Genomic DNA, 26,885 nt, shown 5'->3' with positions numbered 1-26,885 from the left:
AATAATATTATTATTATTATCATTATTATTATTATTATTATTATTATTATTATTATTATTATTATTATTATCATTATCATCATCATCATCGTCATCATCAATGTCATTATTGTTAGGCCTATTATCATTACTTTGATTGTTGGTACTATTATTATCGCAATTGATATTGTTGTTATAAACACGTACATTATCATTACAATGTATCGCTATTTTCATCATTAAGTTATATTCATTATGATGATAATTCTTATCTTCTTTTTAGCATCATGCATTATCATAATACAATCAACATTGTTAGCATCATTGTATCCAGGCCTACAATATACTACTTTCATCACCATTATAACATATGACTCATTCTATATGGCCCGAACTATTCGTGCCGTTATCATGACGAGTGATACTAATTGCCGTGAATATTATGATTAATTCAATCATCTCCATCTAGCTCCCATTCATTCAGGGTTTCTCGTCGATTAAAATTACAGAGCTTCAATGAAAATAATGCATCTATGATTATGCGCCACCCAGTGAGAGAATGTGCATCCCCGTTTGCCTCACATTACGAAGCGCTCCGTATGAAATAGATGATGACAAGATAAACTAGAAACACACAAAATGAAAATGTAAGCCATTGTCCAAGCTGAGGAGGTAGGTTTCCCATCGTCCTCCCCTTTGTTCTAGGCCCCAGAATCTTGCTGAGCTTGTTCGCTCTCTCGCTCGCGGCTGAGTTTGGCAGCATGTGAGATTGTCCGCGCCTCTGTGTTTTCAGTCGTATGCAAATTAATTCTCGGTATTCAGAGGTCAACTCGGCTCATGAAAAGGTCAACGGTTGTCGCAAAATGGCGGATTGGGAGTGAGAAATTCTGCTGTGACAAGCGAGGATGTTTTCAAGATTATTTTAATTTTCCAGGCAACTCCAGCGCTATTTTAGCGCTTTTCTATAACCTAAAGCCATGAAGGACAGGAAAAGGAGGAACAAAGGGAGAACATGGGTAGAAGCGGCCCGAATGGTGAGTTTTAATGACATGTTTTGAGGCATCGCCTCACAATGTTTTGTGACTGCGGGCGGCTTATGCACTTTCATAGTGCAAAATTCCCCAGCACATTTGCTGCACTCGAACGCCCTACATCCCACACACACACAACACACTCGGCAGCCAGCTCATCGCTGCTGCTGCTGTCGTCGCTGCACTCGCCTTTTGAGCAGCAGCCAGTCAGCGCCCCAGAGAACAGACGAAAAGCTGGAAAGCTGGCCTCATGGTCTTCTTTATCCCCTTTTTAATCTAGCTAGACTATGTCTATAATTACAATTCATGTCCATGACTGTCCACACTGTATGCTAAGCCTTGATTGACTCTGTTCCATCCACATGATCCATATCAATGTTGGATTATCAATTTTAATGAGTTATCATCATGACCAATTTTTAAGTTTTTCTTGCACCTGGGCTGCCCTGGCTCAACCAATGATTTTCAGATGTAACATATTAGTCATTTACCTTTAATCCACAAAAACAAAAGCAAAGCATAATCTAGCCAAATAAGGTAATAAAAAATTAACGTAAAGGACAGTGTGATTGCTTGATAACTGAGTGATGGTGTTGAGCGAAAGATCGGTCTGTATAGATCTATCTGGTCGTCTGGGATATGTTCCGTGGAGACTGCGCTGCGTCTGGCTCCCCTGTCTACGGAGGAGAATGATGCCGTCAAAAAAAATAAAGGATTCCGGAGGACAGACGGATCTTTCTGTCTGCCACCAGCAACAGCTGACCAGGAAGAAGGTGTTTTTTTTTTTTTTTTTTTCCTAAAGTGATCTTCGGCATTGGTTTGTGTGTTTGCAAAATAAATCAAAAAGTTGTGAATGGATTGGCATCAAACTTGCAGGAAAAGTTGATAATGACATAAGAAAGAGATGATTAAACTTTGGTAGTGATCCGGAAATATTTATTGATTTTTGAAGGATTTTTTTTTATCTTTCAGCTAATAAGGTCAATGAACTCTGGTGGGAGTTCAAACTGCATTAATGACCATGACCATACTGGAGGTTTACATACAATGTACACTCGCCAAACTAAGTGCGTGCTCTGTTTGGGCAAGGTACCATGCAGCTGGAAGCTGATGACGTAAACAAAAGGCTGCGACTTTAGTTCGAGATCTAGATATTGTTTAGAAATCCATGTGTGTTAGAAATTGAGTTGCTGGCTTGGTGGAGGTCTGTGCTCTCTGACTACACTGTAGTTTGAGTGCTTTTTTTTACACGTTTGGTTAATTTGCAGTTTCAGTAACCTTATCAGCACTAACTAATACTAGTGTAAAATACTAACCAATGATGCCATTACAAACACAATAATCAAGGATGAAATCATTGCCATAAATATTGGCGAATGCCTACAGAAAAAGTGCTTATGACCTGCTACTCGCTTGCTACTCCCCGATATGAATGCACATATTCCTAGCCTACAATAAATGCGCATGCTAAAATTAGCAGGCCAGTCCATTCTGATGGAAAGCTGACATTAAACGCTCATGCGTCCACTTGCGAGAACCCCCTCCCCCCAAACAAAAAGAAAATAGCGCTAGTCCCCGAAATTGCATGCATCTATTCTTTGCATGAAAAGGCAAGTCCATTGCTGAAAGGATATTTGATTTTGTACGTACATTGTAGATATCAATCACAACTTTGTGTTTGATTCTGATCAAACGCAAAGTTTTGTGTGATACTTCCATTTGATGTGAAATTGTGTTTAGTCGCAAGTCAAGTTTCTAGCATCAGGACCCAGCCCAGTAAGCATTACAGAAGCCAGCAACTTATACCCTGACGGTAACAATTTGTTTCTGCTGGCTAATTTCAGCAGAATGCACTTAGCTGACCCCCAGAACTTGGGCCAGTGTAGGGATGGGGTTGGGAGGCTGTTTCAGCAGAGCAGCTTGCTCAGTCTAAATTTTTAGTTGTTGCAAGACTTGATGAGGTGTGTCATTTCCAAGACCCGGGGGGGGGGGGGGGGGGGGGAGGGTGGTTATACTGCAGTTACTGTTTCAAATGAACTTTTTACATAAAGTGAAGAAGTACTGTAAGAGAAGGTAGGAGGATAGACACCCAGGGCTAAAGTGTTGTATTGTTCACTTGCAACGGACAATTGGTCACAGACAGTTGACATGTTGTACAAACAGCCATTAAAAAGTAGGCTTACAGTGTAAATAGCTAATGTTGTAAGGACCCGAGATGCAAGTGTACAATGTACAGTATGTAAAGTGTAGGTGACTATTCTGCTCTTCCAATTTTTGTCAGTAGAAAAACAAAATAAATAATAATGCAACATCATGTTTGTGTACAGCTGTACTTGTTTTATTCTGTAGTTTTTTTATATGATTATTGCACTAGATTTTGCACATGATGTCCTGTTGTTGTTGGTTTTTTTTTTTCATGCCTACACTGTAGAATATTGCCATATTTGTATTCTTAGACATGGCTAACATACTGTATTCTGTTAGTCATGGTACAATGTAAATTGGGAATGACCATGGAAATGATATAAAGATCAAAGAGACGAGTAGACATTGGGGATACAAGTTTGTAGGCAATGGATGATGAAATGTCCATTCATGCAGCTTCATACATGTACATTGTACATGTACTGTACTGCATACCACACATACTGTACTGTAGTACACATGGAGAAATTTCAACAGTGGAAAAATCCAGTTAACTTTTTTTCATTTTTCTCATTTTTTTTCCTAAAAATTCAAGTGGCATCTTAGTATGCATGTTAATTGAGATTTAAAGTAATTTTGAAATCCATTATCTTTTTTAAAGGGACTGTGTACAGTACTGGTTGAGGTGGGGATTCATGTTTTGAACATTCCTAGGTGAGATAATGAGAAACCTCTTCTGAAATATGAAAGAGCATACTTGTAATTTTAAGGATTCAACGTTTATTTGATGAAAATTGGTTTTCAAATGATGGAGATATCCAAAAAGTGATAATAATAAAAGACTGCAGGCCATGCCTTTTATTAGGATCTCTTTGTTTCACCTTGTTTTTGGATATCTCAGCCATTTCAAAACCGATTTTCATCAAATAAATTTTTGATACCCCTTAGAATTGCATTTTTTGGACATTTCATAGACTGGTTTCTGAATTTCTCACGGAACTTTAAAAGCTAAATCCTCACCTCAACCAGAACTGTACACACCCTTTAATTTACAGTGTACCTGAAATTATATTGTGCTGTATTTACTACTCTGTATAAGTGTAATTGGCATAAAAGAAGTCTTTGTGCTAAAATTTATGTCTTCTGAGAAATAAAATGTACCTGTATGGTACAATGTACTACAGTGCAAACACATCCTCTTTCCCTTTACTTTTGTACATTATTTTATTCAGTATGTGCTTTACTGTTGAATTACTGCATGAGTACAATGTTTTTACATAAAGGGACTGTACAGCACTGGTTGAGGGGAGGAAACTGTTATGAAATATGAAAGAGCATGTAATTTTACGAAGGATTCAACATTTATTTGATGAAAATTGGTTTTCAAATGGCTGAGATATCAAAAAAGCGATATTAAAAGGCGACAGGCCACGTCTTTTATTAGCATCTCTTTGTTTCACCTTGTCTTTGGATATATCTCAGTCATTTCGAAACCGATTTTCATCAAATAAACTTTTGATTCCCCTTTGACATCTCTAGAGTGGTTTCTGAATATCTCGCAAAACAATAATGAGAAACCTCTTATGAAATATGAAAGAGCATGCAATTCCAAGAGAAATTCAATGTTTATTTGATGAAAATTGGTTTTGAAATGGCTGAGATACCCAAAACAGAGCAATACTAATGAAAGGTGGGACCCACGTTTACATGTACAGTAGTTCCGACTGCTTTGTTTTACTTTGTTTTTGGATGTCTCGGCCATTCCAAAACCGATTTCCATCAAATAAACTTTGAATTCCTCTTAGAATGGTATGTTCTGTACTATTTAACAAGTGGTTTCTTGATATCTCGCAGAAAGTTAAAAGCCCATTTCTCATCTCCACCAATACTGTACCATCCCTTTAACAACTCACAGAAATGGTGCCTTCTCACTCTATTAAAACACAAACTTGTGTACTGTAAATCATCTCAAAGGTACAGTTGTACATGTACATTGTACAAGTGTCCATGTGGGAAATTCAGGGAATAACTTTCCTGCTATCGCATTGCAATTTACTATGCATTTTTACACCACTGCTACACAAACCAACTTTTGTATAGCAGTTTTCTTCCATAGAAGTGTACAGGATACATTTTGAAATATTGTTCATCAGCTGGAATTGTAATCAAATTTGTGTTCGAAAATTATTCCCTGAAATTACAGATTTTCCTCATGAAAAGGGATGCATGTAAATTCTTTTAATGTACAGCTGTACATCCGTACAATGTACATGTATTTGTACAATGTACGTGTACAAGTGAACATGTACATGTAATACAGTTTGCACATGTACAATGTACTTTGTTTGCATGTCATCAGTGGGCTTCTCAATTGTCAATTCAACCATTGGCAGTATTGTCTTAAAAAGATCCCAATTAGCAAAGTACTGTTCTCATGGAATATACATGTACATGTACACTGTATTGTATGTATTGTACAAGTACAGTACAATACATACAGTGTACATTGTACATTGTACACATTGTCCATACACTACAATGTACATCGGTACGTAGCTGCCTGCCTGCCTACAGGTACGAGATGTTCTATGAGAGGGTGTATGAGAGAACAGTACGGGACTGAAAAAATGTACAGCTGTACTGTCACAGTACTTTTACATTGTATACATGTACAGTACATGGAGATGTACATCTACAGTACAATATATATTTGTAAAGAAGTGAATACATTTATCTGTTTGCATAGTTTTATTTTATTTTATTTTATTTTGCTTTTGTCCTTTTCCTGTACAGTACATACAGTTACTGTGTACATGTACACATGTACCTGTATACATGTATGAGCTCCCCTCCAGAAACATATTACCAATTGTGAGGTCCCCAGTGGAGAGATTTTATTATCGTATTAAAGTTTAAACAATAACAATGTTTGTTCTGCTTTGATAATTTTGCTTGATTTAATCTCAGTATTGACTGGGGCAGATTATCTCAAGTGCACAATTGAGCCCCATTTATTTTCATTTTTCCATAAACAGTAACATTGTTATTAAGAAAGTTACATGTATGTGGTCTTCTAAATGTATGTTTTCACTGTTTCACATGCCAGAAGAAAGTGATATTTTTACAGTCATGATTTTTTAAAACTTCATTTGATATGAGTGCTTGTTCATTAGAGATTGTAAAAGAAATGTAATCATATATTTTATTTTCATTATGGTCAATGTCTATGACCCCGTTTACAGTGCGGGGCTGGGCCGAGCCGCGGCCGAGCCCAGCCTCAATTGCGAGGCCAGGCCCCGCAATTTTGTCCGTTTACACTGCCGGGCTCGGCCGCGCTTTTGATTCAAACCTTTCAATATTTTGTCGTAGTGGCGCTCTGCTTGTAAACAAATGCAATTTGGTATTGTCTGGTTTTCAGACCCTTTGCCAAATGAATTCCGTGGCGACAAAGTCGCCGTTCGGGCAAAGGCCTTTGCCGAAGGAAAAAATCCTTTGCAGGACAAAACCACCTTAAACTATACTAGTTTTCGGCGTTGAGGGGGTTAATATCCTGAATAGCGAAAGATGCAGGCAGAGGGTTTGGAAGCCAGACTAAAATTGGCCGCGCATTTGGCCCAGTTTGCGTTTACACTGAGAAAAGGCCGGGCTCGGCCGCGGCGAGACCACCTCCAGAGCGAGGCCAAATGCGAGGCCAATTTTGGCCTCGCATTTGGCCTTTTGCGCGTTTACACTGAAATGAAGGTAGACCCGGCCGCGGCCGAACCTCGCACTGTAAACGGGGTCTATCATGCACATTTCTACACCCTGTACAATGTACCTGTTTTACTGTACATGTACATGTACATGTATCATGAATGCATGTACTGGTATACACTGCACAGTACCGATGTAGTATTAAAAATTGAATATATGGGTACAGGGAATTCCACAAGTTTTTTTTTTATATTTTTTAAGAGACATGCTAAAATGTTAACAGGTTAGAGAGTATTGATGACATGCCCAATGGAAGAAACTTGCGTTCAGCTTGCAATAGTGAGTAAAATGTGTGTATTGTATCTGCCAACATACTATTTTCTTTTTTCATCCTTTGATAACACTATTCAACAGCTCATTCTGTATGGTCAAATGTTCAAATGCAAAGCAAAAAATATCACCAGAAAGCATCTAGAACTCAACAGTTTATAGGGCCCTCTCAACAGCTGTAGGTACTGATACAATGTACATAATGTACATTGTACACACATTTGTACATGTACACTGCAGGCCACAAAGGGTTTTGCAATAGGGATATGGGCTGTATGCATGTGACATGCTTACAGTACCTGTGAAACATATTTATTTATTTATTATTATCATTATTATTATTTTTTTTTTTTTTAGATAGTGCAACATATGCTAATATTTCAAGTTGTAAACCATCAGGGATGTTGCAACTGATTGACAAATTGCCCTACATTGTACAGTACATCGACGTACAATGTTATGTATATTGTACATCAGGGATTTGTGTGTGTGTGTGGGGGGGGGGTTGCAGTGTGGGGGATACAATGTTGTATGTTAATGTCCATATTGTTCTCCCCTATTAAACAGATTATCCTTAGATACAAAGTCATGATTGATTTAATTACTCTGAGGCTATAAAAGATACTCCTATAAGAAGTTCCTGCTCAGTATTCTTTACTTTTTCTTTCTCAACATGTAAATCAAGCAGGCTGTATGTTTTCCTACAATTCAGTGATTCCTCAATTTAATACAACAGTCTGTTTATTGTGTGCAGAAGTACATTGTAGCTGTTCACTTTTCCCCTGAGTTGCCACAGTTTTGCAATTGTTATAACAAAACTGCTTTATTCATGTACAAATTTGTACTTCAGTAGCTTGTGAAATTCATAAGTACTTGTACGGGGTATTTCCATCCAGAAATGTATTCCATTTGTAAAATGTACAGTGGTAAGGATGTTTAATAGGTCAAATAAGTTTTTCATTGAAAACATGGCTTTACTTAATGTACACTGTATGTTATCCACAGGAATTTTGCAGCAGAAATGATGATCTTGTCACTTTGATCATTCAAAGTTACTGGTATTAAAGACTCAGAGCACATCTGGGTCATGGCCCTCTGTAATGGCTTGACTTTGGTAGTCTTGTGTAGAGACCCTCTGCCTGCTGTTCTTGCAGTGGCTACAATGAGAGATCCTTTGACAAAGTATATACTGTGTACACATGACTTAAAACTATATGCCCCGAATTCACGAAGGTGGTACAAATTAAACCATGGTTTAAACCATGGACAAAAACCATGGAGTGCCAAGTGTCGCATGGAATATTTCGTTACGAAATCAGTCATTTCGTCAATGAAATGATTATTTTGTAAAGAAATGGCAACATTCTGTAACTAAATGAACATTTCGTCCACGAAATGATAATTTCGTTAATGAAACGGTCATTTTGTCGACGAAATGACCAATTTCGTAACAAAATATTCCGTGCGACACTTGGCGCTCCATGGTTTTTGTCCATGGTTTAAACCATGGTTTCATTTGTACCACCTTCGTGAATTCGGGCCAATGAGTTGAAACTGTAATGATTGTTGAAAAACATGTTCTGCATGTACAGTGTACAGTGTACAAGTCTTCGTAATACTGAAGCACACTATGGTTTTCTTCCTCCCATGCAGGTGTTGGAGAAGCACCTGAAGACTCCCATGAGCTACAAGGAGATCCTGAGAGAGATCCAGGAGAACAACCTCAAGGACATCAAGTGAGTCAGGGGAGATGCCTGCTCAGCTGGCTGGTTGCCTAGCAACCGCTAGCTCCCTGAATGGGGGTGTTGTGGGTTGGAATTTGTGAGTCGACTGAGTGCGTGACGTCGACCATTCATTGATTCAGTCCGACAGATTTAGATCTCTTACAAGCACAAGTCTATTAAACAATCCATGTGGGAGTAGGTATTCGTATGTGGTTACCATGGTAATTGTTGCCATAGGCAGCTGCAACAAACAAGTAGACTAGAATAAGCCTGCAAATGTGGGAGGTGGAAATAAGTGCATATTATCAATTTTGCACACTGTTGTGTACAGAGGACATAATCTCTATACCGTACACACCATTCAATGAAAGTGTATTTTCATAGATGGAATATTGAGTAAATTATGCAAATTATCCCAGTTAGAATTAAATCATCCTGTACACATGCAAATAGATTGTACTCTTGTGTGTAGAATATGCATTCCATCCATTTTTATGATAGTGCTCCATTGATCTTTTCTGCAAATAAACTGAAAAGTTATAATTCAAATGATAATTTTATGTATGCCAAGAAGTATTTCTAAATCTGTCAGATTTTTTGTCTTCTTGACTAGGTTTTATCGGAATCATGTCAATCTTCAATAACCAGAATGAAGTATAACTGTAAGCATGAATGTCGTAGAGATCAGCATACTGAGAATTTTCTATTGCTGTTCTATGAGAGAAGAGTTATTTAGTTTCTTTTTGTTGTTTACAATGGTAACGCTTCATGCTTTAAACTGCATAGAGTTAAAGTGTATCTCAAATATTTCTCACCTACAATTCTGCCCTGAACTGTAATGTTTCTTTCTGTAATATAGAAAATACAGCATTTTGCTCATAATTGCTGTTTAAATACATTTTGTAGCCACAAGGCAAATACTGCGTGAGCTGTATGTTTTATTTTTTCCCAAGATATTTGCCATTCAAGAAAGATCATGATACAAGTAAAGATTAGCTGATTTTTGTTTTCAGTTGTACATGTAGCATCTACAAAAGTATGCTGTCTTCTTTGAGGAAATAGCATGTGCATACTGCACATCCTGTGACTCTATGACATTTGCATTCTTATTTTATCTCGTATGAGTTGTGTTGGTTGGAGGACATTGAGTTTTGTCATCTCTGCACTATAAAAAATTCTGAATGTTTTTAACAACTCTGTATTTATTCTTGTCCCTTTACTTTTCCGTACACCTGCTGACTGGAATGGCCATGTAGAAGGTAAAGAAGCTTGTTTCTCACTGTAATAATATTTTCTATATCCTGTATTTGTGAATCATACACTTAGATGCATGCCATTCTTACTATATTGATAATATACCAGTGCTGTGTTTGAGTATGTGTGTGTCTATGTGTGTGTGCCTACTATGAGAGGAAGTAATGTGATTTCCATATTTTACTTAAAGGATATTATAGTATTGGTTGATGTGAGAATTCAGCCTTTAACTTTTTGTGAGATATTCAGAAACCACTTTCTGAAATGTTAAGAGGCCTACAATTCTCAGAGGAATTCAAAGTTTATTTGATGGAAATTGGTTTAGAAATGGCTGAGATATCCAAAAACAATGTAAAACGAAGCAATCCTGATAAAAGGTGGATCCCACCTTTTTAAATATTATAGGATCACTTTGTTTTGGGTATATCTTGGCCATTTCAAAACCAGTTTTCATCATGTACACTGTGAATTCAAATCATATGCTCTTTCATATTTCAAAAGCAGTTTCTCATTGTCTCAAATAATCACATAAAAAAACATTGGAAAACTCAAACCCCATCTCAACCAAACTATTCAAATGTCTACTGCAAAATAATAGGCTTAGAAAAAAGTCACACCAGTTTGGTTCATATCTTGCATACATGTAGTGATATTCACAAGCAGTCCATCTTAATTTCATTGTGGCTTATTTGGCATCAAGAATGCAAAACAGTATCCTCTCATTTAAAGATCATATTCTGTAGTAATTTACTGAATCAACATTTGAACTTTTTTGTGTGTGTGCATTTGAAGTGACCGTGCTAATATTGTGAATTAAGTAACACTAACTACATTGTACTGTAGAACATGGATGAGAATGTTGATGTTTCCACCAATGTTAACAGTTCAAACTTCAAAGTATGGGTAATATTTAGCTTCCACTACAGTACACATGTTTGTGATGTTATTGAAATACAACGTGGTGGCCTACCATGAAGAGAACTTTAACCATTCAAATCCCAGGAACCACATTATCCATGTCTGTGGTATTGTACTGTACATCATTTTGTTATTATATCCACGGTACATTGTTAATGTTTCATACGGTACAGTAATATCTGATTTTGTTTTCTATTAAACGGAACTTTGTGCAGATTTAATGATATTAAGTGTCCTTTCTTATTTTCTCACTGAGGATGATAGAGTCTAGTCATCTTGTTAAATTGAACTCATTCACTCACTCACTCATGAGTCATTCATTCATCATTCATTCATTCATTTATTCACATTTGTTCATACAGTATGGCATGGTGTCTCTAGGTTGATAAGATGTGGTGACAAATGGTAATGGGGAGGGGGATGGTGAACTACAAGGGGTTAATATCGGTCATCTTTGTGTGTTTCTGGGATCTATGATGGGGCAGGCTACCACAATGGGGTTGCACTGCTCTTTGGGAGGAGAAGTGAAGTACAATTTGTTGTAGGATCTCTTCACATGCACAAGATGTGTTTCTCTCACCCATGGGACCTCCCCCTGTACAGTACTTGACAGTTGTCCATGCTCGTGTCTTATCGGAATGACAAGCTTTTTTATCTCCTTCTAGAGGGTATTGTACAAAAGCAGAATGTTTCTGAGCTGAGCTACAGTAGAACTACACGTAAAAGCATTTTGTGGCAAGACAGGCATGCCAATGAATGAGCCACCTTGTTACGATGTGTACTGTAAAAGTGGATATTTTTGCACGCCTAATTTTTTGCGATTTGCCGTGTAAGAAGAGTTTTGCGTGTTTTTAATTCCGCGGAATCAAGACATCATGCAGAGGAACATATATGGCAGGCAAAAATATTTGCGTGCTTTTATTTTTGCGCTAGTTTCTGGTTGTGCGAAATGCGCGAAAATTTCAACACCGCGAAAATTTCCACTTTTACAGTAAATCTATGTTTCTCTCATTCCACCACAGTGGTACTGTTCCCCTAGCCTGTCTCAATGCGATGCTACACTCGGGGTCCAGAGGGCGTGACAGCACATTCTACAAAGTGGGTGGTCTGATGGGTGTCTATGGATTGCGGGTAAGACCCATCACTCTGTAACCTGTGAAATTTTATGATAGGACAGGCGTCTCAGAAGATGGAGAAATATGAGATGGTGTTATTCATTTGTAATAAAGAATACTGAAGGTGTGTTTGTGTGTGGGTTTGTAAAATGTGTGTGTTGTGCATGGGAGTAAACAATAAAGAAACTTGTACCACGACTAAATGTTCATTCACTATGATTCTCTTTTTTTTTTTTCTTATCCTGTAATTAGTAGTATGTTATGCCTTTGAATCATTATTATGGAAAGGGACTTACATAAAAAAACCAAACCCTATCATGAATATTGGGATTCAAGGAATGCAGAGAAATTAGTTTTAAAAAAAGTCATTCTTCTAGGACATTAAATGAGCACACTATTTTCCCTATTTCCTCCAGAAGATATGGATAATGCTAATGGCTTGAATTTATTTTATTATCAGGTCAAGGGGAATGCGTGGAGATGACTTGTGAAATTCATTCAATATTTTCATTTCATAACATCACTATTCAATCTTTCTTTACCGGTACTTTATAGAGAGTCCCTATTCAGTATATTTGAGGACACTTCCTCTTAGTAAGCATGGTAAGCAGTGACTCCCGAGGCGATCCAGTCAAGATTCAAATTACTCGAAACATGCCATTAAAAAAAGAAAAAAAGAAAAGAAAAAAAGATGCTGCTACATGTACAAAGTACATGTACATTTACAGTACATTGGTCATGGAACAGATGTTTAACAGATGCTACAGCCTTTCATTATATGCACACCATTATGTGAAACACGCTATTTAAAATCAAAAGACCAAAACAAAACTATTTTTGCCATTCTGTAGGCCTAAGGCACATTCTTCTTTTGGAGTCGGCTGGCTATTACCTGGTTATTTACAATAGGTAAAATTGGGAAGACATAACTTGGCGCTGATGAAAAAGCTTGGCAATTTACAGATAAGTTCCTGGCACATAAAGGCTTTAAATTGCAGCCAATTGTGATACAGCTTGATAGCAATCCCATTTCCAGCTCACCAGAAAAAGACTGTACATGTGCATATATACAGTACAATTGTTTCTTGGTGAGCTAATGTTCAATCAGATATCGCATTACAGTATGTAACAGTGAATAATCCATACATGTCTCGCACTGTAGAGTATGAATTGTTATTTTCTATACAATCGAGAAGTTTTCTTTGCATATCGCTATGAAGTATGGATGTTCCAGTTTTGGTGACTAGTAATAGGCAGGCTTGTCTTGAAACTTAGCTGGCTTCCAGGAAGCAGTTACATTTGTAGCGAATGAAACTGTGACTGAAAGATTGCCACATACAAAATTGTACATTAATGTATTCTGGAATAGCATCATTACCCATATGAAGTGAAAGGGTGTGTTTTATATGGTGAGATATATATTGCAGTGTTGCACATTGTAATTACACATATGCGTGGGCGGCTACTCATGGAAAAATGCCAGTGTCAGTCAGGCAAAAGCTATCTGGTACAAGTTGCGGTAAAAGTTGCACAATGTCATACCGGTACTAATACAATAAGTGTTACATTGAGACAGGATGCATGTGGAAAGTCTTCCCCTCTCCCATTGCTGAGACACATGTGGGCTTCTGTGTTCATATGCCTTTCTATGAGTTATCAAATACTATCAAGTAACTCACAAGACAAACATAGTAACATATTACTGTATCAAGAGGAAGCAAAACAGAGCTTCAGGACATGAGTAGTTCTGAAAAGTACTGAGGAAGCAGTCAGTGTTTATTGTGAGTGCTTCCTTCCAACATGGATAAAGTCAAATGGTGATGGACATAACCTTTGACAATTAACTTTAACCATGTGACAGCAGATCATAACCTTTTACCCTTTGACCTTTGATTTATCCTCAAACAAGGTCGACTTGCCCAAGGAAGCGGCGGCCATGCTGGAGATGCACTCGGAAGACGGGACAGATCCCCTCCCAGCTCACCCAACTGATACCACAGCTGACGACGGGATGGACAAACCTTACGTGCCCGTCAAGAAGAGGCGTGAGTTTACTTTACTTGACCCCAACCTTCCTCCGTATTCTTCTGATACATGTAGCTTCAAAGAGAAACCCTCCTCCATAATCAGGTTGACCTTGGAAGATGATATTTAGTAAAGTGAAGCAAGCAGAACAGTGAGAATTTCTGTGAAAATCAGGCAAAAAGCAAAGAAGTTTATTGAACTTTCGTGGTCACATGTATTAGTGAAGCATTGATATGTTGATCCGAATGACCTTTGCAACAGAAAAGAGATGATGTTGACATAGCCTTGTATTCAGTCTCTCATTTCGTGCTTACAAATCTCCACTATATTTTATGATTTTTTGTAAGAAGAGGAACACTTGAATTCCTCATACCAAAGTTATCCCTAGTTGTAATGACTGTGCCCAGATAGCTTTAACCCTAGTCAGGCTGGGGGGGCGGAATCCGCCCCCCCTCGACGTTTCGCGCAATATCTTTGCAACGCGATAAGCTCCCGCCGCAATGTTTCATGACTTTTTTCTTTCAAGTATCGCGCAACTTTTGAGACCCAAATTGTTGCGCCTGCGCGTACCGTTTTGACGCGACGCCCGTTCGAAAAAAATTTGTCAACCCCAAAATTGCTCCAAAACGTGATTTTGTGTACAAATCCAATGCAAATTGTGTTTTTTCAATTAATTCACATAAAAATTCATATCTTCACTTAGAATGGCCGAAATTGATTTATTTTAGCATAATAATGCTTTGAAAAATGTCTGTGACAAATTTTGGCCAAAAAAACAAACAAAAACAAAAGGTCAAAAAACAATGAAATACATAAGAAATTCAAAAAACAATAAAATACATAAGAAATTAATTTCGATACAGATTTTTTTTATCCTATGTCTCAGAAGAATGATACAAGAAACATTTTTAAAAAGAAATTAGCTTAATTGGAGCATAAAGAAGTGATTTAGAGCCCCAAACTGATTTTATGCATAAATTACAATAATTAATTAATATAAAATATAAGAAAAGTTTTTCGGAGCCGATTTTCGGCGCCATCGCGCGTTCCATAGGCGAGATCTGAATGTGGGGCGGAATCCGCCCCCCCCCCCCCCCAGGATATAGCATAGCCAAAAAAGCCCAGCCTGATTAGGGTTAACCCGTTGAGGACGGGCTGATATTGTTACAATACGCATTTCCCATAGACACCTGCTGATGCTAGGAACTCGCCTTCAATGGGTTAACAAGTTTTGTTAAAAATATATATATGTTACATGGAAATCAGTACAACTGTGCTGTGATTGTGGTTTTTCTTAGCAGCTGTGTGCATCCTACCAGAGAGAGCCCACTACGCCATACCGTCCGTCGAGCGCTTCAAGCGTGACCATCCGCTGGACGGCCGCGGGAGCGCCACGAATGGCACCGACGACGGAGAGGCGCTGGGTCAGACCAGCGCGGACGAAGAGCGGGGACACCGCGTCCTTAAGGTTCACAGTCCGTCATCCCACAGACACCGCCGGAAGCAGGCAATTGTGCCGCGGATCATTCTGAAACCGCTTAAACCACCCGACAAACCTGAAGGTCAGTGACCAAAGGACTTGTTCTGTCTGTTTTTCTGCACACGTTTGGGTTAACCCTAACTTACCTGGGGGGGGGGGGGGGCCATAATGGCCCCCCCCTCGACAAATTCCGCGACCATTCCGCCGCGCAAAATTTTTTGACCGCGCCGCTCACTGACTTTTTACTTTCAAGTCTCGCGCAACTTTTGAGACCAAATTTGTCGCGACCGGGCATACCGTTCCGAAGCCACGCCCCTTCAAAAAATGTTCGTCCACCCCAAAATTGCTCAAAAACGTGATTTTGTGTACAAAGTCAATACAAATTGTGTTTTTTCAATTAATTCATATAAAGATTCATATTTTTAATTTTAATGGCTGAAATAAATGTATTTTAGTATAGCTATGCTTCTAAAGATGTGTATGACAAATTCTGCTGAAAAAAACAACAAAAACAAAAGTTCGAAAAAACAAGGAAATACATTAAAAAATGATAAAACAATAGAAAACATAGGAAATTAATTTTGATACTGATTTTCTTTTTACGTACAAATGTTCGGGATGTCACTAGGAAAATTTAAAACAAAAATCAGCATTCCATAAGCTTTTATAAGCCAATTATAGACGAAAATGAGTTTTTTTGCATATATTTGCATAATTAATTAATTTAAAATAAAAACTGCAAATTTTTTGAAAATTGAACTTAACAGTCTTGTAGATTACATCCGGCTTTATGTTCATGCAAAATTTTGCGGCGATCGCGCGATCAACGGCCGAGATCTGAAGGGGGGGCCATAATGGCCCCCCCCCAGGAATTCAAGCTTGCTAAATAGCCCAGGTAAGTTAGGGTTAATTCTTCAGAATTGGGTGGTTCTATACAAAGGGCATAATCCCCATATGCCATGTGGTAATGCGGTGTATTTGTTATCAAACAATGATTGTTGTGGCTTATACAGGGCTCAAAATTAGTGGTTGCCTGGTTGTGCAGGGCCAGTAAAATTTGATGCTTGTCACTGAATTTCCAAAAAGACTATCCTTTGGTGGCCCAATCAGGCATTTCAGATTCAAAATGGATTTTTATGTTTCCGTTTATTGCAAGCAACCAAAATTCAAGATTTAAAGATTTTATTGGTCCAGAATGACTACCAGAGAAAAAAAGTTAATATTGATCCCTGGTTTAAAGCACCCTATCCTTTAGCAATTAATAATTAAATCACATTTGAATTGTCTAACCTCCAATGCCCTTCACAGTGTACATTTTCATTCATCAAAGGCATTCATCAAATATTTTGCACAATGTAAGCATGAATGAAGCGGTTTGTATCCTTAAAGGAGAAATATTTATCAAGTTTTAGCCCGTTTATCTATCAAAAATCTGCTCCATATTGGTTCACAAAGAGTCACTGCTACCTTTCTTGGTATGGTTATTTCCAACTTGATGTGAGGTTTTTACTCTTGATTAGGAAATTGTATGTGTGCTGTGACTTTGAAAGACAGATAAGCATTTCGAAAGCATTGATGTGGAGTTGACTAGATCTTGCACAGGGATATAAAAAGAAAACATGAACTCCTGCTCCGGAATTGATTTTGTCTGTTGTGTGTTAAGCCACACACCCTTGTGGCTCAATTGTCTCTAATATTCCTGCATGCTTTGAAATCAATGTGTAACCAGTTTAGTACGTCTCGTAGGTGTAATAGGAAACAGATATTTGGTAACTGATATTTGTTGTCTTTACTTTTTGATATCTTCTAACCAAGAAATAAAAAAAAAAACACAAACAAAAGTGGAAGAGTAAGTTTTGGAAGTTTGGGAAGAAACAACTTAATTGGATAATATAATGTTTGAAAAATATCCCTTTTTTGTAAAGTTAATTAGTGTGTATAAGTGTTTGTTTGCTAATTTTGATATTATTCAGGCAAGGAAGATGATGCTGCATTCAAAGCCAGTCCTGAAATAGACACCAGACTCCCCATGCTGCCCAGGTCTCAGACCATCAGTGACATCCTGGCCTCACTTCCTGGCTTCAGCGGCAAGGTGAGACCCCAGTCCCACATGCCGCTTTCCAAGTTGGCATGTGGACTGCCGGATGTTATAGTATGCCCTGGCCTTTACCCAGACCTCCCAATCATTTTGAAGTTGGGGGAAGGAATCTGACATTTGTCCGTTCCCAGCTTCTATTTCAAAAGCCTATTTTTCTTGATCAGTTCAATTCACACTCCTATGGGAACTGCTCTTCCTTTCCTACTTTTGAGCCAAATCATCCCTATATATCAGTCAGAAAGGCTGGGGCGTCTGTTTGTTGGATATTTTGTGAGAACTGGGCCCTGTTTCATAAAGCTGTTCGTAAAGTTACGAACAACTTACGAGCGACTGGTGATCAGTTCTGATGTGCTATACTTATCAGAATTTCCATAATTCAGCATAAGAACTGATCACCAGTCGCTCGTAAGTCGTTCGTAACTTTACGAAGCCGATGGGTGCCTTATTGTATCCCCTGGCATGTATGCCGGAGGATACTTTGGATTCTGCAGTGTTACGCCGCTGCCGCCGCGTCACATTCTTGTGTGCACTCTAGCAGCCACAAACCTTGACGGATTTCTTTGAAATTTTTTATGGAGTTTCATATTGGTAATAATCTCCGCATGTATAACTTTGGGTGATGCTGCCCCCAGTGTTCTGTCTTTTATAGGGTAAAATGCCATATTTTTGTGCATAGTTTGTGTGCACTCTAGAGGTCACATTTGTGAACAGATTTTGTTCAAATTTGGTATAGAGGTTTATCATGATGTAATCTACAAGCCTATAAATTTTGGATGTGCTGCCCCCGGTGTTCCGTCTTTTGTAGGGTCAAAGGTCATGTTGTCGGTGGATGGTTTGTGTGCGCTCTATAGGCTACATTTCTTGACGGATTTTGTTCAAATTTGGTATGAAGGTCTACCATGACATAATCTACAAGCTATCTACAATATTCACCTTTTTGTTTGAAGAAGTTGAGGGGATCTTTGTCCCTCGCTCAAACGTGAAGATGAAGCAAAAGCTGCTGCTAGTGCAGGAGGATACAATCGCATTGCGCGGCAGTGGACATTTCTAGGTTTTTATTTTATTCCTTACTGTTTTCCTTGCCCTTCTATTTCTATGAGCTATCTTCATCATTTTTTTCTTTTGTTTACTTATTCCTCAGATCAGACCCCTTTCCGTCATTTCTCACTCTTAGTTTCCATTTTCTATTATTACCTTCTGCCAAGGAAGGTTGTTGTTGCCGTTGGTTTGATTGTTTGTCAGTTTGCAAAATAACTAAATAAGTTGTGAACGGATTTCGATGAAACTTTGTCGGAAAAGGTGTTAATGACACAAGGAACAGATGACTAAATTTTGGTAGTGATGGGGAAATTTTATGAGTTTTGAAAGATTTTCTATCTTTTGGCAAATAGGGTCAATGAACTTGGAAGGTCAAGCTGCGCGTATTTGAGGTTTGCGTACGCGCAATAGAGCGCATGCTCTGCACAAGGCGCCATGGGGCATGCAGGAAGCTGATGAGGTAAACACAAGGCTTCTTCATCATTAGTGGGATTCACATGTACATATCTCAAGATTGGGATCTCGATCGGTATCCTGCTATTTTGGAGGGAAATTTGGCAATTTTCAGCATGCGTGTATGGGTGGAAATGAGCTGCTTGGCGGAGGTCTGCGCTCTCCGAGTGCTTGTCTGCTTTCATTATATTCATTTGGTGTTACTACCAACACTCACTCACAACAGCATCACATGTTCTTTTTCGTGCAAATTTTTCTGAAAATTTTTGACATATGGTAAGGTACATATTTGTGTCTATTGTTCACCACACATGTTACAGGAGGATGATGACACAGCTGGAATAGGAAAAAAAGCTGATCTAGAGAGGGTGTTGTGTTTTTGTTTTTTTTTATATAGGGTATGACCTAATAATGTCATAATATACTTCTAAGTTCAAGAGACACTACTATAGTGGCAGGCATTTACATATTATATTTTGCCAAGAGTCCAGTGATTTTTGGGACACAGTATTCAAGCACTTCCCGACTGACAGTGAAACAAAGCTATATGAATGGACTAAATAATACATTTTATGCTGTTGTATTGTTTGTTCGTATGCTAAATATTTCATATGCATCATGTTGAACTGCTTCATTTTTTTTTTTCTTTCTATGCAGCCACGACGAAGACACAAGAAGAACAAAAAATATGGCTCATGTAAGTTGAGACTCCAGTGTACATATTTTCTTCTTCTTTCATGCAGTGTATTTGTAGGAAATATGATAAATTGCATGTGTATGCTCAAGTGTATGTATCTATTGTCCACAGTAAACCCAAGTGAGGGTTATAACCACCAGTTCTCTGTGGAATATTTTTGAAACATGAATTTAGAGAGTCATACAACATCAATCTACAATCTAACGATGAAACATTTATGTTCCAGGGATTTAAACGGTGTGTACAACACTAAAAAGTTTTTAACCTGAGAAATACCAAAAGTTATTTGTGTTCAGAGTTTCAGTATGTACAGTATGAGCACACTTGTGCGCTTAGTTGTGAAACTCTTCCGTTAAAAACTTAACGCCAAACCCCTTGTCATGTACCGCAGCTGACAATTTTAGAGTTGTTGACATTTTTTTGTCGCCTACAAATTGGTATAAGTCCCTTTGTGTCATGCCATTTAGCAAATTCTGTATTCAAGCACTTTTGATGTTTTAGTATCACAAAGACTAAAGCGGTGTAGCATGTCTGGAGTAGAATTGTATCTATTTTCCTCCAACTAAATAATGTTTGCGAATGTCTTCTGTCTTTGCAGCACCCTATCTAGACTTCAAGAGGAGACCCCACGTAGACCTTGAAACACCCAATTCAGTTCTTGCCAATGTTAATCTCAAGGTAAGCTGACTGGACTTTTCTCTCACTGTTACAGGGCAACTCTGTTCAGTAGGTTGTGATGTGAGATACTAAATTAATATTGACACCAGATTAACATATTTAAGTGACTCTTATTGTTTGCCTGAAATAAAACTTGTCTTGGGGTTGGGAGAGGGTTACGTTAGGGTTGCATCATTGTAATTGATACTGAAGCTGATATCTACGACCTGCAACATAGTTTTATCATAGTTTTCATAGCTACATAACCCTAGCTTGGGGTAATTGCTTCATATATTCTACTGATGTCTCTTCAGCCATCTTAGTGAATGAAATTATCTGATTATTTTTTTGACGGCAAGGCCTTGATCAACAAGCACACCTTTGCCAGCCTTCCGTCTCACTATCAGTACCGCCTGCTGAAGCTTCTCCCGTCTAACGATCGCTACAAGGGCAGTGACAATTGCCTCAGGTGAGTTAACCCTTCATCTACCACAGCACTTTAAAAGATTTGACTTATGGTGCTCGTTTATTCTGTAGCATTCAGATGATGCTGTCAAACTTAACCTAACTGTATCAGCATTTGGCCCCAATTACTGTATGTTCTTGGTGGTTCCGGCTGTGGTACGGCGTCTATTGTCTTCCTGATCAAATGAGCACTGAGATTGGACTGTTTGGGCAATTTGCTGTTATCTTTGCTTCTTCCTTCTTTCTTTCCTTTTTTCATATCTCCTAGAGTGTCGTCACGAGGCTTGTGCTAAGGAATATATATGTAGTGCAGTGCCATTCCTGGTTCAAATCAGTTTCTTTAATAGAGGTAGATTGACATCAGTCAGAAAGAATAGTAGAAGTTTCATTAAATCTCACATGAACTATGAATTTTATTAGATTTAAAGTCTTTGATGGCATTACACTTTGAATAAAGGAAGTGTGCTGTTTGTACATTTTGAACTGATTACTGTACTCTTTGTACTTTGAGTGATAATGAGATTCAGGATATTCACAATAATGATGGCAATTTTGATTTGTTCTAAAACAATATTATAATTATTTTTTCATTGGCACAGTCATCTCACCATAATCACCATCATTACTTTGAATCCAGACAGAATCTGGTGAAGCCAAATTTGGACTGAGCATAATTTGAATACATGAGCCCTGTATGATGAGAGTTGCCCTTTGCTGGATAATCATTTTTTTTGTATATATGTTCTTAGGCTTGGAGCATCCGCCCTCGATAATGAGTTCTTTGCCCGGGCGTGCACCAAGTGGCGAGAGCGCCTGGCCAGCGGAGAGTTCACCCCTGAGTCGCAGGCCAAGCTAAAGGCTGAACTGGAAAAGGAGCGGGCGAGGCTCGACCCCTGGAAGGTACTAGGACCTCAAGCTTGTCGCCTTCTCCTTCATTATCTTCTTTATCTTCTCTTCCTCCACCTTCTCTTCCTCCTCCTCCTCTTCCTCTTCCTCCTCTTCCTCTTCCTCCTCTTCCTCTTCCTCCTCCTCCTCCTCTCCCCTCTCCCCCCTCCTCCTCCTCTTCCTTCTCCTCCTCTTCCCCCCTCTTCCTCCTCCCCTTCTTTCTCCCCCACCCCCTCTTCCTTCTCCTTCTCTTCCTCCTCCTTTTCCTCCTCCTCCTCCTCCTCCTCATCCTCCTCTTCTTTCTCCTCCTCTTCCTCCTCCTCTTCTTCTTCTCCTCCTCTTTCTCTTCCCCCTCCTCTTCCTCCTCCTCCTCCTCCTCCTCCTCCTCACCCCTCCTTCTCCCTCCCCTCCTCCTCCTCCTCACCCCTCCTCTTCCTCCTCCTGCTTCTTGTTTTCCATGTTCCTATTCTTGCTCCTCTTCTTTTTTTCTTCTTCATGTTCTCTTTCTTTTACAGCATTATACCAATTTTGAGAAGACTATCCATCATGGCGCTGTGGACAAATCATTCATTGCTGTAAATCTAAATCTTTATGGAGCAACCCCATTGTCAAAGGCTCGTGGAGAGTATTAATGAGTGTAGATTTGAAAAAGACTTATTTTGTTGTTTTGTTTTGTATACTATGTATTTATGCTAATGTAGTCATCTGTGCTTTAAATGACTAGCATAATTTATGACTGAACAGTTTGTTTTCATTCAAGATGATATTGCTTGTTCTTCATTATTGTCCTTCCAGGCGAAACATTTTGAACCTGTATGGGGCCAGTCCAGTGTACCTGAGCTGCAATCGAAGTTCCCAAGCCCCACCAAGTCGTCGAAAACACCGCCAAAGATCCACAAGTCATCTTCAAACTCATCTCCGTGTGCCACAACCTCTGCCGCGACCGTGACCAAGGCGTCGCCGTCAAAGCCCCAAAAGCACGTCGTGGTGAGCCACAAGACGCAGGAGGCACCGGCGAAGATCATTCTCAAAATCTCAGTACCCAAAGATGGGGTGGCAGGAGGGGTCTCCATCTTGAAGACTTCATCCAAGGATCTCAGCCGCACGAAGAGCAGCAGTAGCGCCAGCAGCGTCACCAGCAGTAGCAGCGGGTCGTCCGAAAGCGTGAAAGCGACAATACTGACTCGCCCGAGCATTCCGCCCACAAACGCAGCGGAATTTTCGTGTAGCACGCTGCTGTCGACGATGGCTGCCGAAAGTCAACGCCAGCGTGCTGCAGCGGGCGGCACAAATGTCACCAAGATCAATGACCTCATGAAGCGGAACGCACAGCTTATACCCCCAGACCTGTCAGTGAAACGGCCCTCAGACTCGGAAGAATCCCCAGAAAAGAGACAAAGACTCGATTCGGAGGGACAGAGCGGACAGTTGAAGACCAGGACTCTTGCGCAAATCAAAGCTCAGACGCAGGCCAAGCAAGGCCAATCGCAGACGAGAACTCTTGCTCAGATTAAGGCTCAGATGGCCGCCAAAGCGCATCATGGTCAGACAAGGACGTTGGCCCAGATAAAGGCCCAAACGACTGCCAAGTTGCAGGCCAGGTTGGTGCCCAGCAATGCCCAGGGCGTTGCCAGGCCGGTCAGCCACTCTCCGGCCATCCTGGGACGGCCTCGGGCGACATCCCACAACTGGATGAACCTGAAGTCCATCGTGCCGAGCAATGCCACTGCAGTGAGTAGTGGGGCTAATACCAGGGTGCATATAGAAGGCGTATCAAGTGGGGAAAGCAAGCTGGCCACCCCTAGTAAAGTATTGACAGTAACAGTATCAAATTCAACACAAGGCCAGCCGGTGGTGCAGACTGTTAAACCTATAATCATTAAGACCCAGCCAGGCCTGAGTGTTGTACTAGTGTCTCAGTCCAATATGAGCTTGCTACCCAGCAATACAGCCAGGATATCGCAGGAAAACAGCCAGCAGTCTAATGTGAAGACGACCAACTCTGTCGCAACTTTAGTCTCCAGCGAAGTGGGCAATAATTCCAAGACAGTAACGTACATAACGCTCCCATCCAGCAAGGCAGTAGCAAGTGTGACACCCCCAAGCACAGTGACGAGTGGCTCATCCAGCGCTTCACAGGCCAGCGAAGTGACCACGCCGGATTCGCCCAAGGTGTCCCAGATATCGTCAGCGAGTACTGAGAACCGCACCGTGAGCCTGGTTCACGGGAAGGTGAGTGTTGCTAATGGGGCAACAGGTCACAACGCGTTGAGCAGCTCTATCCAGCTACCCTTGAAAGACTCGACCCACGGCCAAGTGACCGTGGCAAAAGTGGTGCCGCTGTCAAACAACAACTCCACCGTGCAGAACTCGGTGTGCTCGTGCCAGAGCTCCGTCGTGATGGCTGGCCCAACGACTACTAGCAAGAGCAGTCTGCTGCCCTCGGGTGGCAAGGACAGTCCAGAGGGCGCCACGCTCGCCGGGAAGTGCACGTGTCGCCTGAAGGCTATGGTGATGTGCAAAGGGTGCGGCGCATTCTGCCACAACGACTGTATAGGCCCGTCAAATCTATGTGTGTCTTGCCTGATAAGGTGATGAAATGTGACGTGGTAGGCTGTTAAACTTCTCTTGTTAAAGCGGTGTAGTTATTCTGTTTCATTTCAACAAGGTTTGTGGTATGACTGTATTTCCTGTGTCCTTTCTGATTCAGACTATTCTAATTGTTTGTAGCATGTTGCTATATTTTTTTTTCCATCACAGCATTGTCTTTTGCATATTATGATGTGTGGACAATGCAAACTATCATGTGAGTAATTTGTATTGAACAGCTCAAGTCGACCCTCTCTATGAACTGACATTAACTTTATTAAACCAAAAAGTCTGATTTACTTTCGATATATGTGATACAGCACTTTTTTCCTAAATGCAGAGATTTAAAGCACAGTACTTATCATTAATCAAGACTTCATGTTACGAGAAATGACACTTTGATAATGTGACATGTGCAATGAAACTCTTAGGGGTTTGTAGATTTAAAAGAGCAAAGAGTGTTAGCAAGCAGCTATTTTAGAACTGTGTAGTAATAGCAGAGATTTTTGTCCTATGGTTGGAATGTATTCTATATTATTAATGTGGCAAATGGTACTGGGGTGCTACTGGTGTATTTTAATATTTCTCCCTCTCCCTCCTTCCCAACTTGCCTTATCAAGCCAAATAGTTAACCCAAAACACAAATATGAACAGAAACATAATTAGATAGATATAACAGAGTAGGCAGAGTTCAAATGTCACCCCTTGCTCCACCCCCCCCCCCCCCCCCCAACAAGAAATACTGAATTAGTAGAGAAGTGCACCAAAGATAGAATTATTTGAACAGACAACCCTGTATCAGCAATATGTATGGCATGGCAAAATGTACACAAGTTTGTGTACTTGTTGATTTTTTTTTTTTGTCTTGATTGAGTGTTTAAATTGTTTTGAGATAAGCTTGATGCATTGCTGTTAGGAACAAAGGAGGGGAATACAGTCAAAACTGTCTATAGTGGCCACCCAAGGGAGACGGAAAAAGTGGCCATTATAGACAGGTGGCTGCAGCTGTAGACAGATTTCTTAACATGCTTTTTCTCTCGGAGGGAATTGTTCTTAGTTGTCGTATGCGGCAGGTGGCCGCTGTAGACAGGTGGTCACTAAGACAGATTGGACTGTAATTAAAATGCTCCTGTGCAATTCGTTGTGGTGAGTTTTCGTCACCCCGGCAACTGTTCATGTGGTCTCGTAGAACCCCGATCGTGGAGGAGACATGGCCTGTCTACTCGTCACAAGAGGGAAAAGACTGATCCTTTTGCCATTATATGCAGTATCTTGATCCTGCAACTAAGAATTAATTTTGAAACACACCTTGTTTGCAACGTGATATTTTCTCAAATAGATTATTTTCTGCCCCACCGATGGAAAAACAGTTCAGTAAAGCCCAAATGCCAAGAGTGTGTAATGTGTTAGTATATTTAGATATCCAGCAGACTCAAGGAGAATTTGCTTATTAAAAATGTTTTCTTTCTTTTTCTGATACAAGAAGAGAAATTGGAAGTCAACAACCATAAATGTTATTTGTGAGCTCCGTTACAATTGGAGGAAGATTATCCATTCTGTGAATATGCCATGTTGTGCAGAGGGTAATTAACCAAGTCTTTCTGATTGTCAGTCTGTCTGCATAGAATGTCAAAGGCTGTTTGAGATGGAGGGGTTGAGAAGGTCGAACTAACCTCCCTACTGTAAAAGTGGATATTTTCCTGTGAGTAATTTTTCACTGGGTAAGATGAATTTCCTAAGTTTTTAATTCTGCAGAATCAGAACATTAATTACTGGAACATATGGCATGCAAACATATTTGCGTGATTTTATGTTTGTGCTATATGGATGTGTGAAATGCACAAATATGCCGACTTTGACAGTTTTCAAGTTCTAGGGCCCGTTGCATAAAAGTTACAATAATGGTAACTTTGCCATCCAATGGTAAGTTCCATGGAATTCTTGATTTTGATTGGCTGTTGAGTATTGTTACCATGGTAGTTACCATTGGATGGCAAAGTTACCATAATTTTAACTTTTATGCAACGGGCCCCAGGACAGACCTTCCCGTGTCCCACTTCTTGACCATCTGAAATCCTTGAGATGAAGATTCTGCCAAAAGCCAGAAATTCCAAAGATTTTCAGCTGACCTAGTGTCATTGACTGCGCTAAGAGAAGCAGATGTGTACAGGTGCTTTGATCATTGAAGGAGAATCACTGCAGAGTTTGGTTCTGGCATTGCTTTAGGGGTGAAGCTATGGCAGTAGATTTCTACTATCTGTGGCCACATTGTCGTGCTGTAAAAATTGAAATTATCATCTGATCAAGTT

The 26,885-nt window shown here is 39.7% G+C and overlaps 1 protein-coding gene across 1 annotated transcript; it reads left to right on the top strand.

Moving 5' to 3' along the window:
- The first annotated feature begins 877 nt into the window (after nucleotides 1-877).
- Nucleotides 878-25,672, top strand: LOC140234312 (uncharacterized). The gene is made up of 12 exons (XM_072314373.1): nucleotides 878-1,013; nucleotides 8,832-8,914; nucleotides 10,159-10,161; nucleotides 12,097-12,205; nucleotides 14,099-14,234; nucleotides 15,516-15,776; nucleotides 17,668-17,786; nucleotides 19,941-19,980; nucleotides 20,579-20,658; nucleotides 20,997-21,106; nucleotides 21,852-22,002; nucleotides 22,783-25,672. Exons 1-12 carry the CDS (start codon nucleotides 957-959, stop codon nucleotides 24,580-24,582), a joined length of 2,949 nt encoding a protein of 982 aa, XP_072170474.1. The 5' UTR covers nucleotides 878-956; the 3' UTR covers nucleotides 24,583-25,672.
- Nucleotides 25,673-26,885: the final 1,213 nt, after the last annotated feature.

This window comes from Diadema setosum, chromosome 10, assembly GCF_964275005.1.
Source record: "Diadema setosum chromosome 10, eeDiaSeto1, whole genome shotgun sequence".
In the NCBI taxonomy this organism is placed as follows: domain Eukaryota; kingdom Metazoa; phylum Echinodermata; class Echinoidea; order Diadematoida; family Diadematidae; genus Diadema; species Diadema setosum.
Note: the sequence above shows the minus strand (reverse complement) of the source record. Positions and strands in the feature narration are given on the sequence as shown.

Coding starts and splice junctions, on each gene's coding strand:
- LOC140234312 (XM_072314373.1), top strand. CDS start 957: ATGAAGGACAGGAAAAGGAGGAACAAAGGGAGAACATGGGTAGAAGCG. Junction 12,206..14,098: donor TGGGTGTCTATGGATTGCGG/GTAAGACCCATC, acceptor TCCTCAAACAAG/GTCGACTTGCCCAAGGAAGC. Junction 15,777..17,667: donor ACCACCCGACAAACCTGAAG/GTCAGTGACCAA, acceptor GATATTATTCAG/GCAAGGAAGATGATGCTGCA.